The 25,205-nt window shown below is 33.6% G+C and overlaps 1 protein-coding gene across 1 annotated transcript in view; it reads right to left on the bottom strand.

Moving 5' to 3' along the window:
• Positions 1-21,522, bottom strand: part of Ccdc172 (coiled-coil domain containing 172) — a 52,222-nt gene extending 30,700 nt beyond the window's left edge. Inside the window, exons 1-4 of the mRNA XM_076835275.1 lie at positions 21,444-21,522; positions 21,148-21,233; positions 1,877-1,993; positions 334-499 (exon numbers count right to left, since the gene is read on the bottom strand). Coding sequence (XP_076691390.1) covers positions 334-499; positions 1,877-1,993; positions 21,148-21,233; positions 21,444-21,522 — 448 coding nt within the window. The remainder of the gene's footprint in view (positions 1-333; positions 500-1,876; positions 1,994-21,147; positions 21,234-21,443) is intronic.
• Between the last annotated feature and the right edge of the window lie 3,683 nt (positions 21,523-25,205).

Genomic DNA, 25,205 nt, shown 5'->3' with positions numbered 1-25,205 from the left:
GAGAATCACAAGTTTGAGGCCAGTCTCAGAATTTGTGAAGCACTCACCAACTTAGTGAGACCCCATCTCAAAATGAAAAAATATTTCTAAAAAGGATTATGGATATAGCTCAGTGATAAAGCACCCTTAGGTTCTAGCCCCAGTACCAAAAAAAAAAAAAAAAAAAAAAAAGAAATACATTCATTAGGACAATTAGGATAAAAATACAAGCAAATAACTATACGATAACCTGATTTTCTTATGAAAAGGCCAAAATTTCTAAAAAATTCATTCATTCAAAATAAGCTATTTTAAATAATGCCAGAAAAATAAATCAATCGTATGGACTCACACCCCATTTCAAAACGTTTGCCTGGTTTTCTAAGTCAGATATTTCAATCTTGACATTTTCTTTCATCAGAAGCTCTCTTTTCTTTGTTATTTCATACTCATTATTGAAGTCTGTAATTTCCTTAATAAATTTTTCTTCCTCCTCTGTCACTCTTTTCTTTGTAACCTCCTGAAATACAGAAATAAAAGATCAAATGTGATGTTGGTTGCAATATTTTTCTTTAATGATTTAAAATACAATCATCTAAAATTATTAACAACAAAACTTATAAGAATAATAATTTCTGGTATTACTATAAATGGCTTTACTTCATTAGTAATACTGTTTTAAAAACTGAAACTATTAAACAATGACAACAAACTAACTTCAGATGAAAGATTTATCCTTAAGTAGAAATTCTACCATTCATCATTATACCAATGTTTATTTATGAATTAAACTTATCATCACACATGCTATTTTATCACTACAATACAAAATTGGGTGGCAAAATAATTACTAAACTTGAAAATTAAAAATCTATACTCAAAGGAATTACTGCTTACAGAAAAAAAAAGAAGAAAAGACAAAGAAGTAGATAAGAACATCCAAAAAAACTTTTTTGTTTTTGTTTTTGTACCAGGGATTGAACCCAAGGGTGCTGAACCACTAAGCCACTCCCCACTTGCTTAGGGCCTCACTAAGTTGCTGAGACTGGCTTTGAACTTGGAGATTCTCCTGCCTCACTCTACAAACTACTGAGATTACAGCCAGGCACCATGGTATCTGGCCAAGGAAACTTTTAAAAATGTAGACTGATGAAAGCAAATTACATATTAATTTCAAAAGCAGCTCTAAATAACATTTTACACATTGTAAGGAAATAGGAATTACCAAAACTTCAGACAACACAAAAACTTAAACTTTGTAACAATGTTAGAATCTAAACATTTTTGGATTTTATTTTTTATTTTCTCTTAAGAGATGTCAAATAATTATGGGCCACATTCAGAATCTGGACTTGTTCAAAACCATCACATCGGTTGGTTCTGACTTTTGACCTGTACTTTTAATATCTTTAAATGTATTTTCTTTAAAATGTCAACTAATCACAAGTCACATCTCCAAGCACCCTGGCATTCAAAACTACTTTTCAGTTTGTTGCCTCAGACTTAAGATAAAAAGATAAAAATACCCATCCTTTCACTCACATCTATAAATGTGCCTAAAGAATGAACACTTCTACCTTTCAAAAGCATTAAAACCAAGGTCTCAAAGCCTGAGCAATTCAAATCAGTTGTACTCTTTCCTTTAGGCTTATTACAATTGCAAATAATTTCTGTTACATCCCTGCCAATAGATCTCTTTCAAGCTATATTACTCTACCAATTGGTTTTAAATAGCACTTAATACTTTTTACTTATCTGAATAGTACTTTTTACTTATCTGAATAGTACTATCTGCCAATATGCATATAGATAATTTTCTAAAAGTATACCTAAGTATATGGAAATACTTCTTGACAAGGTTATTGAAACAGATTTTTCTAAGTGGTTGGAGACTTACAAAGGTTTGGAGAAGCACACTCCTTTGGTTTGTGATTTCATTGCACTGTCTTTCTAAAGCATTTTCATGAGTTTTCAAAAGCTGAAAGAGGAAGGATTTTTCAGAAAACTGCTGAACCTTCAAAAGTACAGAAATCAGAATGAAACAATTAGATTTTTAGGGTATCTATGTTAATAGAACAGATACACACAGTATAAAACATTTTCTGTATTAATCTTTGCAAAATAAAATTCACATTAAACATCTTACTATACATATGCTATCTTATAAGTACTGTATTAGTTATAAGTTTATAATCATTTCTCCCAATAAGACCATTAACTTCTCAAGGGCAGGAATGTGTTTTCTTTTTCCTCTTCGTACCTAGCACAGTTCTAAGGTTAGGTACTAAAGCTTTTGACTATACACAATGAAATTTGACTTCAAGACATCTTGTTTTAAAGAATAAGTTTCTATTCTTTTAATTAATAATGGATGAATAAATCATTTATACAACAGATAAACTTTATAAAATCCAGGCAAAACCTCAATCCTATGACTATAATTACATAAAATAAAACATAAACCTGTTAAATTCCTCAGATTTTGAGAACTTTTATTGGCAGAGTTTTCAAGAGCATTTTTATTTTCAGAGCCTACAACAGTTGATTAGCAATGCTGCTAAGCTGGTACGATCTGAAAAGCATCCCTTTAGGTATTCAATCTACAGATTTTCCCTTCTCCTTTTTCCTTCCCATTCCCTGTTTCTCATAGGAACTCATTTTTTAATTTAGTACCTCATTTGGTTCTAAGCAGAAAAAGATACATTAAACATTAATATTAGATATATAACTATTATTTTATTTAGACTTTTAAAAGTGGCATCTCCTGAGACAAATATTGAGATGAAAGTCAGGGAGTTTTGATATGTAAAAGCTAAAAAAGATGCTGGACTAAAAATAGTTTTTCTACAGTGTTCAATATTGGCCCTCATAAGAAAGCATCACTTTGGATGGGCTGTTCCTATCTCTACAGAGAAAAGAAAAAGGATATAAATTCAACTTAAATTGCAGGAAGCAAGATTTATGTTAGTTATAAGAACTTTCTCAAGGTGAGAGGCAGGTTGTGAAACCTATGTCCCAGAAGACATTGAATAGTAAAGAATCTAGGAATAGTCTAGTCCAGAGGCAAAGAGTTGGCTGAAAAGACATTTTGAAATATTATGGCTAAAAGGTCTAGAAATATCAGCATTTTTTTAAAAAGTGGCTGAAATAAAATTGAAAATATAATCTTACATTTATATTAGATCACAGCACATCTGCCTACACCTACAGTACTTGTATCATCCTCATCAACCCTATTTTAAGAAAGACATCAGATAGATTAGACAGAAACACTTTACATGATCAAAGGAATTAAGGTAATACTCTAAAAATTGGGGGAAGAAGAATGAGGTATTTTAGTATTTTACCTAAGACAAAAATTAGAAAACATTAAATCTATCAAATTATATAGAAATTGAAAACAAGGACAAACAAGAACACACACACAATATATATACGATATCTCAGGAGATGGCATATTTTTAAAGTCGGAATGAACTGTACAGGTGTGTGTGTGTGTGTGTGTGTGTGTGTGTACATTACTACATATGTATGTTATATACATGAATATATAGTAACTATGATTGCCCATGAAAATGCTTGAGAGACCAAATACTGGCCTACAGACAAAATCTGGTTTAATCTACTGAGGTATTTGAAGAACTATGCCTTTCAAAATTAATATTCTTGAATCCTAATTCTGTTGCTGACAGATGTTATAAAAGACCTGTCAAAACCTAAAAATGAAGAAAATACTACAAATCAAATGAGTATATTTTAAATGAAACTTAAGTAAACCTATGATTCAAATTCAAAAACACTTTGTTACAAGCTCATAAATTAAGAAGCTTTGTTTCAGCAATCAACACTAAGAGCTAAAAATTCCCACTGCACTCCTGTCCTTTCTTAAAAGGGAAGAATATAAAACAATAAAGTTATATGACATATTGGCATTTAACTGTATTATTTTACCATAACCTGAAACATGAAGCCTCTATACCAAAAACTAAAAAAGTAGACAGCTATTCAAAAGTTTAATAAAAATGGTATATCTATAACTTTCCTCTTCTCTAAATTTTTGTTAATTATCCATTTTGAAGCCCTTTCTGCTTCTTTGGATTTATTTTTACTATTCATCTTTCTTCATTTTGACTTTCTATATTTGTCTTTACCTTTTACTTCTACATTTTTGACTCTCAATCAAGACCTAAGGAGTCAATAAACTAGAAGTTACAGTAACAATTTTAAAATATATCATGATCAAAACATTTAATACAAAAATATCTTGGCAAGTATGGAAAAAAGTATAGGATAAAATAAAATGACAAGAGTTTGGAAAGATGAAGTCATTAGGAGCAAATACCACAAATGCCTCCCATTTACTGATTCACACACTGAGGACATCAGTAGATTAAGGTGGTAAAGTTAGACAAGGTCTAATACTATTAGTATAGGGTCTTCACATTTTAGTGGAACTAAAGGGACAAAAACATTTGTATCTTTTCCATTCCTCTTTGACAAGTTGTTAACTCTACGGAAATAAAATAGCTTTTCATAGTCACCTGTTTGTTAAATGTTTGGTTTTATTTCTTTTTTTCTTTCTGTTAACCCAACTAACTTCTTGTTTTTCTCTGTCCTGTGTTTGAAAACTAAACCTACCAATGTGTACAATTTAAATATAAGTAAAAATATAACCCTGAATATACTGATGAGATCAAAATGAGCTCATTTCACAGAATATCCTCAGAAACCTCTCCTTATGACCTTGATGGGGAGGGTCAGTAAAGAAGAGATAGGAAATTGTACCACAGAAAATAATTCTAAACATATTTCTCTGAATCAGGTTTGAATTGAAGTATTATCATAGATGAACTATTTCTTTTATGGTAAGTAGAAACTTAAGAAACTAATAATTTTATTTCCTAAGTTACCCAAAGATCCCAAGAGGCTATAAGCTATGTAAATAGTGGAAAGCTCCTAATGGCAAGAATACAAATTTCTCTCATCGCCCTCTGTCCTCTGACTAGAAATGAAGAGGAAATATTTGCATTCAGTCTTAAAGTTGCATTCCAGAATCAAATGGCCAAGCTTTGTCAGAAAACACTGCTGTTTTAGAAAAGTTTAATTTATAGCAGTGCCAACTCTCTGGTCAATTCTGCTTCTCTAAGCAATATTTTTCCTTTACCTGTTTTATTCCTCTTGGGAATCTGATTTTTAAACAAAGCTTATAGTTTTCCCAGTGAGCTGACTTATCTGGTCAAGGAGGTCAGTTTTCAACAAAGCCATGATTCGTGACTCTTCACTACTCCTTCAGTCTGGGTGCCTTGAGGTGTTTTTCTAACAGAAGAACTTGAAAACTGAAAATGACTGAGGATTTTAAATGAATGTTTGGGTCCAAGTAAGCAAAAATATAGAGCTACTCTTTGATGTTTATTGTGGCTGTTGTTAAAAATAATCTCAGCCTTGAGGAATTGACATTTTGCTGATTAAATGCTTTCCCAATAGCATAACTACTTTAAATAAGAAAACACAAAAAGGGTTGTGTGGATTTTACATTCTTAAAACCATAACAATAAGGAAAAGAAATGTGGTTGTTACAACCATGATAAAAGGCATTTTAAACATTAGGATACATCAATGAATATCATATAAATAGAAGATGTTAAGGGTTTTGGGTTATTGTTTTGTTTTTCTAAACCATAGATGTAATGCTTAAATAATAACTCACTATGACATAGTAAGAGTAATACAGTAAGAAAGAAAGATTCAATATTAGGAAATGTTAGTCCTTACAATAGTTTATTAGTCTTCCCATGATCTGTACCTAGGAAATTGTACCACAGAAGATAATTTTAAACATATTAGAAAAATACATTTCTTTCCAGCATGTCTCCAACTAGTTTTCTTCTCATTCACTCCTTTCTAGTCTCACTAGCCTTTTTGTTATTCCTCAAACAGCTCACACATTCCTTCCTCCAGCCTTTGCAAAGACTTCTTTTTGTGTGTGTGAATTGCTGATATTTTGATTTTTTGTTTGTTCTTTCTAGATATACAAGACATTAAAATATCTTTTCAAATATTATTCTATATATTGTGTGTATATATATATACACACACATATATAGAATAAGTACTACTTATTCCATTTAGGATCCAATTTTTGTGGTTGTACATGACATGAAGCTACATTGGTTGTGTATTCATATGTGAGGATAGGAAAGATATGTTCAATTCATTTTACTGTCTTTCCTATTCCTATCTCACCTCCCTTCCCCTCATTCTCCTTTGTCTACAGTCCAGTGAACTTCTAATCTTCCCCTCCCTGGTTGTGGGTTAGCATCCATATATGTACAAGAACACTCTGCTTTTGGGTTTGGGGGACTGGCTTCTTTCTCTTAGCATGGTATTCTCCAGTTTGATCCATTTACTGGCAAATGCCATAATTTCATTCATATTTATGAGGGAACATTCCATTGTGTTTAAATATACCACATTTTCTTTATCCATTCATCTGTTGTAGGGCATCTAGGTTGGTTCCATAGCTTAGCTACTGTGAAATAAACTGCTATAAACATTGAAGTGGCAAACCAAGGAGTGAAATAAAGGGCCAAATGGTTCCATTCCAAGTTTTCTAAGGAATCTCCATACTGCTTTCCAGAGTGATTGCACCAATTTACAGTCCCACCAGTAATATATAAGTGAACCTCTTTACCCACATCCTTACCCACATTTATTGTTGCTTGTATTCTTGATAACTGCCATTCTGACAGGGAGAGATGGAATCTCAGGGTAGTTTTGACTTGCATTTCTCTAATTGCTAGAGATGTTGAACATTTTTTTTCATGTTTTCTGACCATTTGTATTTCTTCTTCTTTGAAATGCCTGTTCAGTTCCTTAGCCCATTTATTGATTGGATTATTTGTGAGATAAGCTGAGTTAAGTCTTTTCAGTTCTTTGTATATCCTGAAAATTAATGCTTTGTCTGATGTGCCGGTGGTAAAGATTTTCTCCCATTCTGTAGGCTCTCTCTTTATGTTCTTGTTCTTATTATTTCCTTTGCTGTGAAGACTTTTAGTTTTGATAACATTCCATTTATTGATTCTTGATTTTACTTCTTGCACTTTAGGAGTTTTTTTTTAAGTTTTTTAGTTGTAGATGGACACAATACCTTTATTTTATTGTCAATTTTTATGTGGTGCCAGCAATCGAACTCAGTGCCTCATGCATGCTAGGCAAGAGCTCTAACATTGAGCCACAACTCCGGCCCCGACTTTAGGAGTCTTATTGAGGAAGTTAGTTCCTAATCCAACATGGTGAAGAGTTGGGCCTACTTTTTCTTCTAGTAGGTGTAGGGTTTCTGCCTATGTCCTTGATCCACTTGATTTGTGCAGGATGAGATACAAATTCAAATTCAATCTACTATATGGATTTTCGTTTTCCAGCACCATTTGTTGAAGAGGCTATCTTTTCTCCAATGTATGTTTATGGTGCTTTTGTCTAGTAAAAGATAACTTTATGTGGGTTTGTCTCTGTGTCTTCTATTCTGTTCCATTGGCATTCATGTCTGCTTGGTGCCAATACCATGCCATTTTTGTTATTATAGCTGTGTAGTATAATTTAAGGTCTGGTATTGTGATGACTCCTGAATCACTTTTCTTGCAAGGATTGTTTTGGCTATTTGGGGTTTTATTTTTCCAAATGAATTTCATGACTGCTTTTTCTATTTCTATGAAAAATGTCGATGGAATTTTAATAGGGATTGTTTTCAATCTATATAGTACTTTTGGTAAGACAATGATGTTGACAATATTAATTCTGCCTATCCAAGAACATGGGAGATCTTTTTATCTTCTGAGGACTTCTTCAATTTCTTTCTTTAGTGTTCTGAACTGATCTTACAGGACAATACCATAAACCCTATGAAAAATCTTTAACAGAAGAGAAAAAGAATTATCTAATACTTTCAGAGAAAGAGATTAGTATACCTCCATAATTTTACTGTGGGATGTCCTTCTTTTTCTTTTTTTGCTAATCAAGAGGATGCAAACAAAGGTACATCCAATATAAAGTAAGAGCAAGGGGCAGGGGTTGTGGCTCAGTGGTGGAGCTCTTGACTCACATGTGTGAGGCACTGGGTTTGATTCTCAGCAATGCATATAAATAAATGAATAAAATAAAAGTTTATCAAGAATTAAAAAATATTTCAAAGAGTAAGTGCAAGAAAGACATAATAAATATAAAATATAATAAGATGAAATACAAAGGAAGGCAGAAATGGGGGAGGAGCAACACAATTTAAGCTTTCAGAAAACATTAAATAACAAAACTGAAACTGCAGAACATACAGGTGAATCTAGTAATTTTCATTTTCTTAGTGTGAGTACACAGTACAATGAGTGAATGAAAAATACAGTGACTACTAGTATAGTTTGGTGCCATTACCTTACTTTGTGCCAAGGTGCCTACAGTTTTATTCATCACTGCTTTTATAATACCAAGGTACATATTAGCACAATGAAAATGGAAAGTGATATCTCTGCACTAATATAAAAACAGTATAACCTCACAGAATCCCTGAAAGTATCTTGGAGACTCCTACATATCTGAAGATTACACTTTAAAGAACCATTGCTCTGGGCTGGGGTTGTGGCTCACCCAGCACATGTGAGGCCCTGGGATTGATCCTCAGCACCACATATAAATAAATAAAAGAAAGAAAGAAGCAGAGAAAACACTTAAACAAACAAACAATGCTCTAAGGTGGCAACTAAGGAGAGACCTAGGATAACTAACCACCAAGATTTTCATGGGTCCCATGTGATGTTAGCACTGACTATGAGGTTAGCTGGTCACTACTGTATAAGTCAACTTTCCACTGCTATAACAAAATACCTAAAAAAAAGCTTAAAAGGAAGAAAATAATTAGTTTTATTAAACATCTCACGGCTTGAGAGGTTTCAGTTTATGGTTGCTTGGCTCCATTGTTTCAGGGCCTGTAGCAAGGCAAAACATCATAGTAGAGAATACACAGTGGAGCAGCCTGCTTACCTCATGGTGGCCAGGAAGTAGTAACTTATTTGCTACAACTTGGCCCTACCTCCTAAAGTTCCCTCAAATTCTTTTTATCTATGAATGTTTCAATGGATTAATCTACTGATGACATTAGAATCCTTATGATCCAATCTACCTCTCACGGCCCCACCTCTGAACACTGATACACTGAGGGTCAAGCCTTCAACACATGAGTTTTGGGAAGACATTTCAGACCCAATCCATAACACTCTACCAAGAGAGACCTAAATAAAGTGGGTATGAATTACACAAAAATAGTTGAGGGAATAAATATTTCAGGTACAGGAAATAGCAAGTGCAAAAGCCATAAAAGAATGGTTGGTATATGCAAGAACAAAAGAACCTCTTAAAAAGTTACACATCCTTAGAAAATCATATTATCCCAAAACAGGTGGCTAGTGGATAATGCTCAATATAATACTTGAAGGACAGTCTCTTTTGTCAATTTCCAAGTTCTGGATAATTATTTATGACAAATGTGATAAGACTTTCTTTATAGAGTTAGAGAGAAAATTAAAACTGATTATAAACTTTTATAAATGAAAACCTCAAAAATCTTGAGTTTAGTTAGTTTTATATTGTTGAAGCTGCTTGATGTCAATTCTCTTACTAGAGTAAGAAAGGTGTTATATAATTTATTTGCCAATTATTCATGGTGCGATTTAGAGGTTGTTTAATGAATGTTTGTAGAATGAATGATTATCCAATGTGTGATTGGAGATATTTAGAAGTGAAAATCACAGTTAATTGATTTTCTAAGAAATCATAAATCACAAAGGAAACTTTTTAAAAAGGCATTCTTTTGTGCTATACAGCTTTATGAGACTAGCAAACTAAAATTTAATCTCATGCTTTCTGCATACTGAGCCACAAATTTACTGTTCTTTAATTAAAGAATCGTTCCGTCAGTTCCTGGAAAGGAAAACACTTTTTTTTTCTGCTCAAAACATTCCTAACATTTCAGGCTAAACAATTTGTTAAGAATAGCTCTTAAAAAATAAAGAAACAGAGGCACTGGTAAATTTAACAATTAGAAACAGTGCAGTGGATTTTCCACTTTGTGGATTCAAGCCAGGAAGTACACAACTTTTGTGATTTATAAATACCTTACAAACAGAAATGCTATCTAGTATTTATTTGCTCTAAATTGCTAAAGCCATGAAATATTCTTTGGATTTTCTTATAAGCATGAAAACAAAGTTGAGAAACAGACATCCAATAAATGCTATATATAATATTTTTCACTTCATTTAGAAATGTAGTCATTTCAGCTCACTTATTATGAAGGGAGGCTTCTACTTCTTAGAGGCCAGGTCTCCCCATAAAAGAATGGTAATCATAAACATGACCATTAATCAAAGAATTCATGTTTAGAATATATGAGCCAAATGGCCCATAAGCACATGAAAAGATGTTCAATAGCAGTGTCATTAGGGACCTGGAAATACAATCCACAATAAGATATCACTTCACATCCACTAAGATATCTTTAAAAAAAAACAGAGAATAAGTGTTGTTAAGGATGCAGAGACTCTGGAACCCTCATATACTGCTGATGAGAATGAAAAATAATGGAGCAACTGTGGAAACAGTCTGGCATTTTCTAAACAACATTAACCTGGGTTACCATTTGACCTAGCAATACAATGTATGTTCAGACAAACACTTAAACATAAGTGTTCACAGCAGCTAAAAACACTGTTCATAATAGCTAAAGAGTGAGAATAACTCAAATGTTCAATTGATGAACTGATACACAGAATGTGGTTTTCATATACAGTAAAATAGTTTCAACCATAAGAAAGAATAAGATATCGATAATATGCTACAACATAAATAACTTTGAAAATATGCTAAGTGAAAGAAGTCAGTTACTAAAGATCACATACATTATGATTCTATTTTATGACATGCTCAGAGATAAAAAAAATGTATTAATTTTTTAATGTTGGGACAGGGACATAGAAGAGTAACTGTTAATAAATAGAGTGTTTCTTTTATGATAAAGACAATGTTTTAGAATTATGTAGTAATTTTTAGTCTGCTTTGTAGCTTCTCAAATGTATTTTTATTTTGTAAAGTGACCTAGCAGCTGTGTCCCCACCCGGAGCTTAAGAAAAAAAAGCATTATATGTAGCTTAAGTGCCCTGTATACCCTTCCCTGATTACAGTTATCTTCCACCACTAAGAGAGATAATCACTATCTTGATGGGCTATTTATCATCCCCATGCATGTCATTAGACTTTTACTATATTTATATGTCCCTTACAAGATATGTTTTTGCTTGCATATTTTTAAATGATACCAAACTTATGCAACTTCTATAGGTTTTTTTAAATAACATTATGTTTTAGAGATTTATTAATTATTTTAAAGTCATCATTAAGTGACTTTTTTACAATGACATCTAGTACTTGGAACCCTGAGGTCATACTCCTGGGAATAATAAATAAGTCCATTAAATGTCTCTGCCTCCCCTTTTACCCATTTAATCAAATGATTTTTCCAAGCATTTGAAACTACCATTAATTGAGTTATTGTTCAAAATAAAAGAATTTAAAGTGCATTTTATAATTTGAAAGGCTTTTTAAAGACTTAAGCATAACTCCTTCAGTGAGAGGAAAATGTACAGGGGGAAATCTTGCATTATATTCTGCATGTCATAAATCATACCAAGAGTAAATGATAAAAACATAATCAATAATTAACCTGAAATACTTCAACTGACCACAGGCACTCTCTACACAACCACTCTGACTTTAATGATGAAAACTTGCTTGTAGACACCATGGTGGCCTCCCTGACATGCATTCCTCCTTTCCTTGGTAACTAGTTAATCCAGAAACCTGCACCATTCCAACAGTCCAGTGGATTTGGAAAACCATAGTTACTGGTTCACAGGGTAGTCACAAGTCATAATTTGTGAAAAATGAGATGGGAAAGACAAGTTACCTGTTGAAGGTCTGAGGAAGAAACTTTCTTGCTTTTCAAAGAAAGCTTCTGGAAACAACATTCTCTCTCTGGTTTTGAACAAAAAAGGCATGTGACCTTAGGAGTTGGCAGTAAATTATTTCACAAGGGCACATTATTCTATTAGTAATAAAATTCCTGTTTTGCTCAGTGCGATAATATACTCAGTTAAAAAATACATTCCCAGAATCCACTGCCAATGTAGATTATACAGCAAAATCCTAATTTTTGAGACACGGGCCGTAAGTCCCTGGGGAGGAATTCCCTTCCCCTAAAACAATATAAGGTTGTTTGAGGAGAAGCTTTTTATTTTAGTCCTTCTTCTTTTTCCAGCTGGAATTCAGATATGATGCCTAGCACTAGAACAGTACTTGTGACTCTAAGGAAGAAAGTCACATGCTACGGATGCTTAAAAAAAAAAAAATGCTAGATTCTTTTATGATTTCTTTGAGCAGCTTTAATAGCCCTGGATTTCACACCTTCAGACTCCCCATTATATGAGAAAAAAATTAACCCTTATTTTGTAAAGCCACCATGGCCAGATTTCTGTCAAAAGCAACCTGATGTATTTACAACTTACAAAACTGTCAAATCAAAAGTTAGATCTTCAATTACATAAATCAGTTCATTTCCCTAGATTATTTAAGCCATTTTGAACTGAATTTCTGTTACTTGCAACCAAGATAATCCTAAGCTGAAAAGAGCCTCCTTTCAAAGAAGTGCTTTCTGTGACTTTTAGTCCTCCCACAGAAAGAACAATATATTCATCCCAACCTAATTGGTCTTTAGTGATGAGTAGTCATATTACAGGGAAATCTTTCCAAAAGAATAGTATTCTCTTGCTTACATAAGGGTACTCAACTGGTAAAGCAAAGCAACAATGAAATGGCACATTCCTATTAATAACTTCTTTAAACACACATGACACATACTTAGAAAATTTGACACAATGAAGTAAAGGACAACTTTGAGTGAATCATGCCTTCAGTTTCACGTCACTGAGTCTTCAAACTTCTCTTCATCTACTTTCTTCTTTTTTTAAAATATTTTTGTAGTTGTTGAGAGACCTTTATTTTTTATTCATTCATGCACAGTGCTAAGAATCAAACCCAGTACCTCACACATGCCAGGCAAGTGCTCTACTGTTGAGCCCAGCCTCAGCCTCCACTTCATCTACTTCCATCTTTCCTTCTTTCTCTCCTTTTACACTATAGTATAATGGGTTAAGGCAAGTTCACAGGGTAGTCAAACAGTACAAATTCAAACCTTGGATCTATTACTTACCACTTATGTGACCTCAAACAAGTAACTTAATTTCTCTGAGTTTTAAATTTTCTTAATGCCAACTGCACAGGGTTTTCTTATAAAAATTGAGATAATCTTTAAACTGCTTAGGATAAGCTCTGGTCCATAGTAAAAATTAGTTATTTAGTTTTAGTTTTTAAAACACAAAAGACATCCCTCCTCTTGTCTAAGGCCAATTCTTACCTTGTACTCTGGATCCCATTCTTCTTTTACCACCCCACGTACTTTCAATGTTTTAAAGTCAAGAGGCTTAAAGGAATTCAGTAAAGGAGACTTAAAGATTATAAGCAATAAAGTATGACTATGCCCCAAATTTTCTTGGTCACGTTGAATTAGACCAGAAACAGTGCAAATGCTAGGAAGAAAGTCATAGGGTCAACACTCTGGTGCAGACACCAACTTCCTTAACAAGACCCCTAATGCTCAGGAAATAAAACCCAGAGTCAATAAGTGAGATGGCCTCAAATTAAAAGGCTTTTGTACAACAAAGGAAACAATTAAGAGTATGAAGAGAAACCCTAAAGAATGGGAGAATATCTCTACCTGCAACTCTTCCATTAGGGAATTAATATCCAGAATATGTTAAAAAATTCAAAAAATTTAACACCAAAAAAATCAATAAATAAGCAAAAGATCTAAACAGACATTTTCAAGTGAAGAAATACAATTGGCCAACAAACGTATGAAAAAATGTTAACATCCTTAGCAATCAGAGCAAGGAAAACCAAAACTATACTGAGAGTTCATCTCACTCCAATTAGAATGGAAATCATCAAAAACACAAGTAACAATAATTACAGACAAGGATATGGGGAAAAAGGTACACTCATGCATTGTTGGTAGTAGTGAAAATTAGTATAACCACTTTGGAAAGTAATATGAAGATCCTCAAAAAACTAGAAATAGAACCACCATATGATGCACCTATCCCACTCCTTGGTATTTATCCCTCCAAACTAAAATCAGCACACTACAGTCACAAATGCAAACCAATGTTTATGGTGGTGCAATTCACAACAACCAAACTATGGAACCAGCCTAGGTTACCATCAATAATAAACAAATGAATGGAGAAAATGCTGTACACATATACATGGAGTTTTATTCAGCCATAAAGAAGCATGAAATTATGCCATTTTCTGGTAAATGGATGAAATGGAGAATATAATGCTAAGTAAACTAAGCCAGACTCAGAAAGTCAAAGGTTCACATGCAGAAGCTACAGAGGAATAAGGAATAATAAAAAAGGAATATCATGAAAATAAAAGGAAAAAGTGGAGCAATAGATGTTGATAGAGGGGGAGGAAGGAGGATGGCAAAAGGGAGAAACTAGGGAATGAAATTGACCGAATTATGCTATGTGCATGCATGAGTATATTAGAATGAATTCCAATTTTACATGTAACATAATGTACCAAATAAAAATGTAATAAATAATTCAAAGGAAGACCAGTAGAATAGAAAGGGGGATTGAGGGAAGGGAGGAGGAAATGAAGGAGAGGACTCTATGTTTTCCAAATGAATTTCATGATTGCTTTTCTATTTCTATAAGGAAAGATGTTGGGATTTTAACTGGAATTGCACTGAATCTGTATAGCACTTTAGGTAGTATGGCCATTTTATTTTGACAATATAAATTTTGCCTATCCAAGAGCATGGGAGATCTTTCTATCTTCTAAGGTCTTGTTCAATTATTTTCTGAAGTTTTCATTGTAGAGGTCTTTCACCTCTTTTGTTGATCCCCAAGTTTTTTTATTTGTTTATTTATCTTTTTGAGACTACTGTGAATAGGGTGGTTTTCCTAATTTCTCTTTCAGAGGGTTCACCACTGATGTACAGAAATGTATTAATTTATGGGTATTGATTTTATATCCTGCTACTTTGCTGAATTCATTTATTAATTCTAGAAGTTTTCTGGTGAAATTTTTTTTGGATCCTCTAAGTATAGAATCAGGTCTCAGCAAATACTGATTAGTTTGAGTTCTTCCTTTTCTATTTGTATCACTTTAATTTCTTTCATCTGTCTAATTGCTCTGGCTAGAGTTTCAAGATTATATTGAAAGAGGCATCACTGTCTTGTTCCAGTTTTTAGAGGGAATACTTCCAATTTTTCTCCATTTAAAACGATGTTGGCCTTGGGTTTAGCATAGCATGAGGCATCACAATACCAGACCTTAAACTATATTACAACACTATAGTAACAAAAACAGCATGGTATTGGCACCAAAATAGACATGTAGACAAATGGTTCAGAATAGAAAACACAGAGACAAAGCCACATAAATACAGTTATTGCGTACTAGACAAAGGTGCCCAAAACATACATTGGAGAAAAGATAGCCTCATCAACAAATGGTCCTGGGAAAACTAGAAATCTATATGCAGCAAAATGAAACTAAACCCCTATCTCTCATCATGCATAAAACTCAACTCAAAGTGGATCAAGGACCTAGGAATTAGACCAGAAACCCTGTGCCTAATAGAGGAAAAGTAGGCCCAAATCTTCATCATGTCATATTAGACCCCGACTTCCTTAACAAGACTCCTAAAGCACAGGAAATAAAATCAAGAATTGATAAATGGGATATATTCAAACTAAAAAGCCTCTTCTCAGTCAAACAAACAAACAATGAGGTGAAGAGAGAGCCTACATTTTGGGAGCAAATTTTTGCCCCACGCATGTCAGATAGAGCACTAATCTCAAGGATATATAAAGAACTCAAAAAGCTAACACCAAAAAAACAAACAACCCAATCAACAAATGAGCTAAGGAGCTGCACAGACACTGCTCAGAAGAAGATACATAATCAATCAACAAATATATGAAAAAATGTTCAACGCCTCTAATAATTAGAGAAATGCAAATTAAAACTACTTTAAGATTTCATCTCCTGTCAGAATGGCACTTATCAAGAAGAACACAAACAACAAGTGTTGGCGAGAATGTGAAGAAAATGGAACACCCATATTGCTGGTGGGAATGCAAATTGGTGCGGCCAATCTGGAAAGCAGTATGGATATTCCTTAGAAAACTTGGAATGGAACCACCTTTTGACTCAGATATCCCACTCCTCAGTCTATACCCAAAGGACTTAAAAACAGCATACTACAGGGACACAGCCACATCAATGTTTATAACAGCTCAATTTTATAATAGCTAAATTGTGGAATCAGCCTAGATGCTCTTCAATAGATGAATGGATAATGAAACTGTGATATATATGCACAATGGAATATTACTCAGCATTAAAAGAGAATAAAATTATGGCATTTTCAGGTAAATGGATAAAGTTAGAGAATATCATACTAAGCAAAGTAAGTCAATCCCCAAAAAAAATCTCCTAAATGGGGAGGGGGGCATGGGAAAAATGAACAAACTTTGATTGGGCAAAGGGGAGAGTGGGGTGGTGAGGAGGTATGGGAGCAGGAAAGATGGTGGAATGAGATGGACATTATTACCCTAGGTACATGTATGACTGCGCATATGGTACAATGCTACATTGTTTATAATCAAAAAATGAAAAGCTGTGCTGCAATTGCGTATAATGAATCAAAATGCATTCTACTGTCACATACAACTAATTAAAATAAATAAATGAATTTTTAAAAAAGGAGGAGGGGAGGAAAAGGGAAAGTACTGAGGATTGAAATGGAGCAAATTATATTACATACATTTATGAATATATCAAAATGAACTCCACTATTATGTATAACTGTAACACACTAATGAAAACATTAAAAATTTATTGGTCAAAATTTGTGGAAATATAGGAATGTATTAAATTTTGAAAAACAGAATTTCCATTTTATTTTCTAAAGTCAAGATTAAATAACTCATGTCATTTAAAAAAGTTGTTAATTAGAGGGGAAAAACAATGCCCTTCTTTCATTCATATTTTTAAGAAAAAAAATTTTTTTTGCAGCACTGAGGATTGAACTCAGGAGTGCTCTACCACCACCACTACATCCAAATCCTTTTTCACTTTTTGAGAAAGTGTCTAAGTCATCCAAGCTGGTCTCAACCTTGCTATCCTCCTGCCTCAACCTTCCAACTAGCTGGGATTACATGCATGAGCAACTGCACGTGACCTTTAAGAAACTTTTATTCAATAATAAAATTAAATTTAGGCAGGATGTAAATTGTTCTTCAATAAAACAAATTTAGAAAGGAAAAAAACACTTTAATTATAAGACTCCATTTCAATATTATAAATGATGGTAATTTGAGATTTTGTTCTTTCCCTAATTAGGTAACAGAGTACTAAAGGATATGACTTTGCCTGCTGTTCTGGAAGGCTTCTAACTTTAACCAATTAAAAAAAAGAAATGTGCACATTTTGAAGCAAAGAAGTAAACAAAGTCACCTTAAGTTTCTTCTTTATTTCAATATAATTTCTCTTTAAAATTCATAAAACATTTTATTATTGCTATATTTACGCAATAAGTTAAAACTGAAAGAATAAACAAATTATTCATAAAATAGCCTCTGATTTTCCTCCATTTACTCCTGCTTAAGGGATTATGGTATTATCTGGGGTTTCATATAATTTGTTTAGAAAAATTAAATGCCCAAATTATATGGCTTTTTTTTTAAATAGAAGAAACTCTTTTTTAGATGCTTGTAAAAAAAAAATAAAACTACAATTGTTCTCTGAGTCCTTAATTTTGGTTTGCTTTAGTATTAATTCTATAAAACCTTTCCTTGACTATTGGAAGCTTTGGGCATATTGGTAAGCATTAATGTAAATCCAAGGCATGTTCTCATCTTTCTGTTTTCATATTACCAAACCTAACCAGGCATACTGTAGCTGTCCAATTCACAAAGTAATCATACTATATAATAGGAGACTTTCACAACCATATATTTTAAAGGACTCATCCAGCCCTGAAAGGCAAATGCTATCATTCAAGTTCTAATTACATGCTACCTGAGTTTTACAGAACAGAAAAAAATGAATACTGTACATCTTAAATACATTTTTTGACCATAAGCAACCTCCAAAATAAATGCCCAAATATCTTCTGAATGTATAACTGTACAATAGCTCAAGCACTGCCTTATCCAAATTATGTTCTTTATGTTGCTTCCACTTGACAAATGGGTCAATAAATGCCAAGTCAAATATTCAAGTAAATATGTTTTCATTGTTATTGGCAGGCATATAATTAACTCTGAGAATAAAAGAAACAAGAAATCAATTTATGATTACTTCTTTAGTTCTTCCATTAGTCATTTATATTATAATTGTAGTTCCACTTTTAAAATATCTTTATATGCACACACATACCATCATGACAATAATTATAAATCAAATTATTTCAATTACAAATTAGTGTTGTATGAACTGTGACACTTATATGTTAATTTTATTAGTTAGATTCAATTGTATTATTATCCATGTATATGAGCTGATTAAAAAGCAATGCACATTTATGAGCCTATATTAATTAGTAATTTTGGCAAATGTTTCTAAACAATGCTAGAGATGTGCTCTGTCTTCTCTCTAATACAAACAATTGACTCAACGTTTTCTTCAAATATGTATGTGTGTGTGTGTGTGTATATATATATATATATATATATAAACAATTTACATTTCCATTTTTGGTGAAAACAGGTACCTAACAAAGAAAATATTACAAAGAGTAATTTTTTTTTTACAAAGAAAATGTTACAAAAACAAACCTTTTATTTAAAAAAAAATGTTATCTGTCAGGTCAATATCTTTGCCAATCTAGGAAAAATGCATTTTATACAAAAACTTACATAGGTGACCTTTTAAAAATATCGTCTCCAATGCAAAGCTTCAGATGTATTATTACATGTCATGAAGAAAAAATTTTTTAAGATAAACTAAAAAAATCTGTTTTAATAAAATATGCTGTCATTACTGATCTGTTACTTTTATTACAGTAGTTTGTTTTTAAACTATATACCATGAACAAGACATTTAATCTTTTGACTTCCTTGACTTTAAAAGAGGGATAATGATGGTGCCTCATCAAGGGACTCTAGTTAAGACTAAAGGCGTTAATACAGGTGAAGTATCTAGAACAGTGCCCACCTATACGTGCACTATTAACTATGCATGACCTAGTTATATATACTTTGCCTATTATTTATATTAGCTTCTGGTTGCGTAGAAGTTGTATCTTAATTCTTTTTCAAGGAAAAAGAAAACTAGCATAATAATACTGTTTATGCTTTGCTCATCACACCAGCTTTTAGTACTGTTAGTAACAGCTAATTTATCTATTCATAGGCAAAATAGGAGGTAGGGTGTCACCAAATAATAGTTCTGAATTTTTAAGTTAGAGGTGGTCTCTCATAATGGGGTGGGGTAGAGGGAAGGAGAAATGGTGGTCAACAGTACTTAGTTACAATTAGGAGAAATAAGTCCTGGCATTCTATTGCAAAGAAGGGTGACTATAGATAACAGTGTACAGTGTATTTCAAAAGATAATGTACAGAGTATCTTTTCTGTAGATTTTTTTAAATCTTTTTACAACAAAGAAATGATAATATTTGAGGAATAGACATGCTTATCCTGATTTGAGCATTACAAAATGTATACCTGTATAGAAACATTACAAGGTAACTATAAATAGATATAATTTTTGTCAGTTAAACAAAAACACAGCACTTTCCCTATTATCTACCACACAACTGGTATTCACTAATTCATTAAACACACTAATATATACTATATGCTAGGCAATGGACATAAGAAAAAACATGGGAAAAAATTCTAAATCTATTGCTCACAAAATAATGGGGGATACAAACAAAAGCATGTATTGTTATTTAATAGAATTTTACCATATTGTCCAGGGAGGGCTTTATAGGCGATGTTTGAGCAGGATATGGAAAGAAAAGCTGAAGCTCACCAAGTGGAGAAGGTTCTAGGATCATATTATCCAGAAAGAAAACTGAAAATTCCTCACAATATAAGTTAGACTAGACATATGTAAAGCAAACACTTGCTCAGATGTCCCATTGCACAGTTTGCTTAGTTCATCATTAGGTGTTGAATAAATATTTTTGAATTAGTATCTTCTTCGACCCATAGTGAGGCTTCATTGCAACATACTTAAATGACATTTTCAACTTCCTAACAATCTATTCCCATCTGCCAAATCAGACTTCAGAAAGATCCTCTCAAAACCATTTTTATCACCTCTCCCTGATTATGAACTTGTTAAGAGTTTCCTCCTATTCCCAGCTAGCAGTCCTCTACTTTTGACTAGATTTCTCTCCCAATAGGACTCAGGCAGACTCAAGAGATGTTTTCTCTACTTCTTTTGTCTGCCTCTCCAAAACTTTATCCACTCTTCAAAATCCTTCAAGGAGCCATTGGACTCTCACTCCAATTTAAAATAACAGAACTTTACAAATGCTGCAGCAAAAAGAGAAATGCTAGCAGTGTACTTTTGGATGAAAGACATGCCCCCAAAGAACTGAAAAACAAAAGAAGACTCGTGAAAATTAAGTTCAATCCATTAGATCGACATAGCACACTTCAATTATTTATTATTCCAAATATATATACTAAACTGACTACTTATTCTTCCAAAGATACCGTGCTCCTTTAAAACCTTAACCATCCCATGAAGTGAATGATGAATTCTTCATTACTTAAACTGGTTTCTTTTGGGCAATTTCATATTAGAACCGAAGGATATCACCAGATTCAGAACTTTAAATATTACTGGATGACAGCAAACTGACACAGAAAGTCAAGAGATTCCTAGTTGAAGGACAAGTTTGTTAGATAGTGAAATATCCCTGCCCCCAACCCAGCTTTATCAAGTGATAATTAGCATGCTGTCCACGTCAATACCTTAGATTCCAATTTGATTTTCTCTTCATTCAGCTCCTCCGTTGCTTTCTTAATTTTTTCACGACATCTGGTTATTTCTGATCTTACTGCAATAGAAATGAAATCTTTAGACACATCAATCTTTCTTAAGTCCCCATTCCAGGGGCATTTGGTAGGCCCCTTTCCAGTTGTCTTTCCCTCGAGGAGAAGGACAGATTCCCCTAAGGGCCCTGGTCACTACCATAGGCTTTTTACGTTCTCCAAGCTCCCAGTTGGAGAAGACAAAAAGCTCCCAGTAAAGGGCCAAAACACCCGACCTTCTCGCATCACCCGACGACTCTCCTCAGCCTGATGCTCGCTGAAGATGATGTGCTGAAACAGGGACTCCAGGCTCATCTCGGGCCTGGGCTCCCGCGAATCCTTCTCTGGCTGCTGAATATTTTATAACCGAGTCTGAGGATCCTGGAAAGACAATAAGGACGGCTTCTTCTAGCCGGTTTCCAGCTGGACCTGCCTCCAACTCGCGTCCCTGCCCACGCCAAGCCGCAGCCCCGCGCGGGCCACTGTCTAGGCCCAGAGGCGGGAGCCGCCCACGGGCCTCAGTTTCCCCGCTGGCAGTTTGCATGTCCGAGTTCCCCGTCCCCCACCCCACGCTCTCACGCAAGTCTCAAGCGCATCTGGCCAGCAGCCCTTCCTGTGGCCTGTCTTTTCCTCCCAGGGCCCTCACTTCTTTGGTCCAAGACCTTCAAAGTTCTCAGCACCTGCCAACACTGTTAGGGCGGGAAACCTCCGGGTGGGCTGTGGCCAGAGCTCTCGTTCTGGCCTCGCGAGAACTTCAAACTATGGTGGCTGGTTGGGCCCTTTGGGCAGTCAGGGTAGTTTTCTGTGCGTGGACCAAAGAAGACTTAGGCCTTAAAAGAGCTGAGGTGCTCAGGCTCCAAGACACAAACACCCAGTGTCCCAAAGTACTAAAGTACCCATGATTCTAAATATAAACTTTTGCAAAGTCTTATCCTTGGACAATGGCAAGAGTGCTATAAATGTGCAATGTCTGACATTCCGCCTTAATCATTCCTTTGTAATCAGGGCATATCTTTTTTCTCTGCTTTAAAATTAATCATTGCCTTTTGTAATCAAGCTGCAGTAATATTAACACTTCAATATCTGCGTAATATGTGTCAGAAACCAAAGTGGTTACTAATTAAAGCTTAAACATGAAAGGCACCTTTGGGACTTTTGCATGGGATTTTTTAAATTAAAAAATAAAATATTTTTACTTTTAGTAGGTCAAAATATTGACATTGTAGTAAACATTTGACTTCATTTCTGAATGTAAAATTGACATTGGTTAAGCTTTGAAAAGTAATTTCTAGTTAGAAGGTATTCAGAACTAGGTAAAATAAGGTAAATCTAAATTTTTGTCACATCACAATAGGCTTAATTAATATTTCATACATGCTACAGTATAATCAGTTATAAATTTTAACCTATTCCGAATTTCTGCCTTAATTTCCATCAAGTCATGTCGGCATAAAATGTAGTTTTTCAAGTTTATTATAAAGGAAAACATACTGAAAAGTGTAGTGAAGCTGAAAAGAATTACCTATAAGTATATTAAGATGAAAATTTGGCTATTGTCTTTCAGGTAACCCTCCTCACCCAGCATTTTTTCTTTACAAAACTTAAAATTATTGTGAATAAATAACAAAGTATATATTATTATGTATAATAACAATAGTTAATATTATTTAATAATATTACTCTAATGAATTACATATTTACCAAGTACTATTCTGAATACTCTAGACTTTTTCAAGATGGCTTTTTTGGGGACTTTCATAGTATAATTGAGGAAATTGAGGCACAGAACAATTCAGTGAGCAAATTGAATTCAATAAATGATTCAACTCAATGACTATCTGAGGCCTTGACATATATTGATTCTTTTAATATACTTACCAACCCTATGAGACCAATGGTTTTGATACTTGGAGGACTGAAGCAGAGAGAGCTAAATAAGTTGTCCAAGGTCACATACAGTAGATAGGAAGTAGCAGAAACAGGATTTGGACTCTCTATCTTATCAAGGTTGCTAACCTAGTATATGGCAGACAACTGAAATCAAGAAATCTGGACTCAGAAACTACAAATTCAGTTTTGGATTCTGCTCTTGTCTTTCTTCTTATTATATCACAAGCATTTTACCATTTCATTCAAGACCCTTCTTAAGTACCTTTTTATAACTCATAATCCTTCATTTTAGGATACATGTGTATAACTTAGATATACAGAAATAAATTGGACTATTTTATCCATTCAAGGATGGAAAACAAAGCTGAAATTGTGGTTGGAGTCATTTTCTTTGAGCACTTGAGGCTTCTGAACCATACCACAGCGGCCATCAAAAGAAAGGGCTTCCAGAAGATAAACTATATTACTAATTAATATCACTCCCTTCAGAATTATTTCCTGTGGACTTGCACAGGGAGCATCCTCACAAGGAGGCTGGTTTTCAAAGCATGATGCTATTTAACATTCCAATTTTATTAGTTACACTCAAACTCCATTTATTATTTAACATGTTCTTTCTGTACTGAAACTTGGCAGAGCAAGTTTGGGCAGCCTTTGGAGCTCAGTCGCCTCACTCATCTGGGAGTATGGAAAAGAGAGCTGCTGGAAAATTCAAGAAAGGGAGAATGAGGGAAGAAATGGCATCTTCATCTTCTACAGTCATCTTTCTCACATCCCAGAACATTCTGTTGCTTTTAAATCTCATTAGAATCTTCACAGAGCTACTACAACTATAAGGCATTAGCAGGGTTTTAAATTTTTATTTTGTTTATTGAAGCAAGCATAATTATGTAAGTTCACAATTCAAATTTTACATTTTCATAATGAATAAAAGTAACATATTAAGATATTAAAATGTTGCTATCATAGATCTAGCTTTACTCATACATTTTGTATAGTGTTGAGATTTTTTTCTCTTATAGATATATGTGCTGATTATATCCCATAATGTACAGAGAAAGAGTAGCATTACTTAAATTTATGCCAAATAAAAATGGTATATGACATGAGTAAACTTTGTGAGCATACTATTTTCTGAAAATATATCTTATAAGTCCAAAAAAAGAGAGAAATGATTCATTCAACAACTGTTTAATGAGTTTCTGCTTTTCATTCAACATTCATTCAACAAATATTATTGAACATCTCCTATGTACCATATTAGAGAAACAACAAGAAGATTTAATAAAAACAGAACTACATAAAAAAAACATCTTTCTTCCCCTGGATATTTCTAACCTCATTTGAGAATTATTATATTTTTCAGCATTTTGGCAGCAGTATAAACAACTGCTTTCAGATGTTTCAACAGATGTTCTTTAGAAAGAAAGCCAATTATTTGCATTGTGATACCCACATATGATTCTCAAATCCAAACTTTCCATCTGTAGATGTTTCATTGAATTGCATACCTATGAAGTATAAAAGTTAAGATCACTCGTTGTCTCTCAACCTCAGACTTTTGTTCTGATAACACCAGCACCTGGGTTATGGCCCATCAATAAGTGCCTTGCTAGAAGGCCTTATGTAAGGCTATATTGCTCTGTGATTTAAAATGCATTTCCTCCCTCTCTTAGATTGATGACTTTTCTAAGTTCTAAACCAGGCTTGCAAATACTCACTAGCCCAGGGCATATATATTACAATGGAAAGAAGAAAAAGTAATTCATTTATTTTATGTTTTTCTTAGGGCATCTACCTCAAAGAAAAATATAGGGGCTCAACTAAGTTTAACAACCATTTATTGGGTAGCTACTAAGTGTTAAACTCTCTCTTGGGTATTATAGGGGATACAATGTGGGAAGGATAGAGGCCCTGCCCTCCTGAAGGTCATAATCTATCAAATGAGACATAGCATACACAAGTAACTCCTGGGAATCCTAGAAAAAGATCTTCACCTTGTGCTATAGAATAAGGTGGAGGGAGAGAAAGTCTGATACAGATGATCTGGGAAGCCTTATGGGTAGGGGATAAATATGAGCTGTGTTAAAATATAGAAATTAGGACCT

Source organism: Callospermophilus lateralis, chromosome 15, assembly GCF_048772815.1.
Source record: "Callospermophilus lateralis isolate mCalLat2 chromosome 15, mCalLat2.hap1, whole genome shotgun sequence".
In the NCBI taxonomy this organism is placed as follows: Eukaryota; Metazoa; Chordata; class Mammalia; order Rodentia; family Sciuridae; genus Callospermophilus; species Callospermophilus lateralis.
This window is presented reverse-complemented; position numbering and strand designations above follow the sequence as displayed.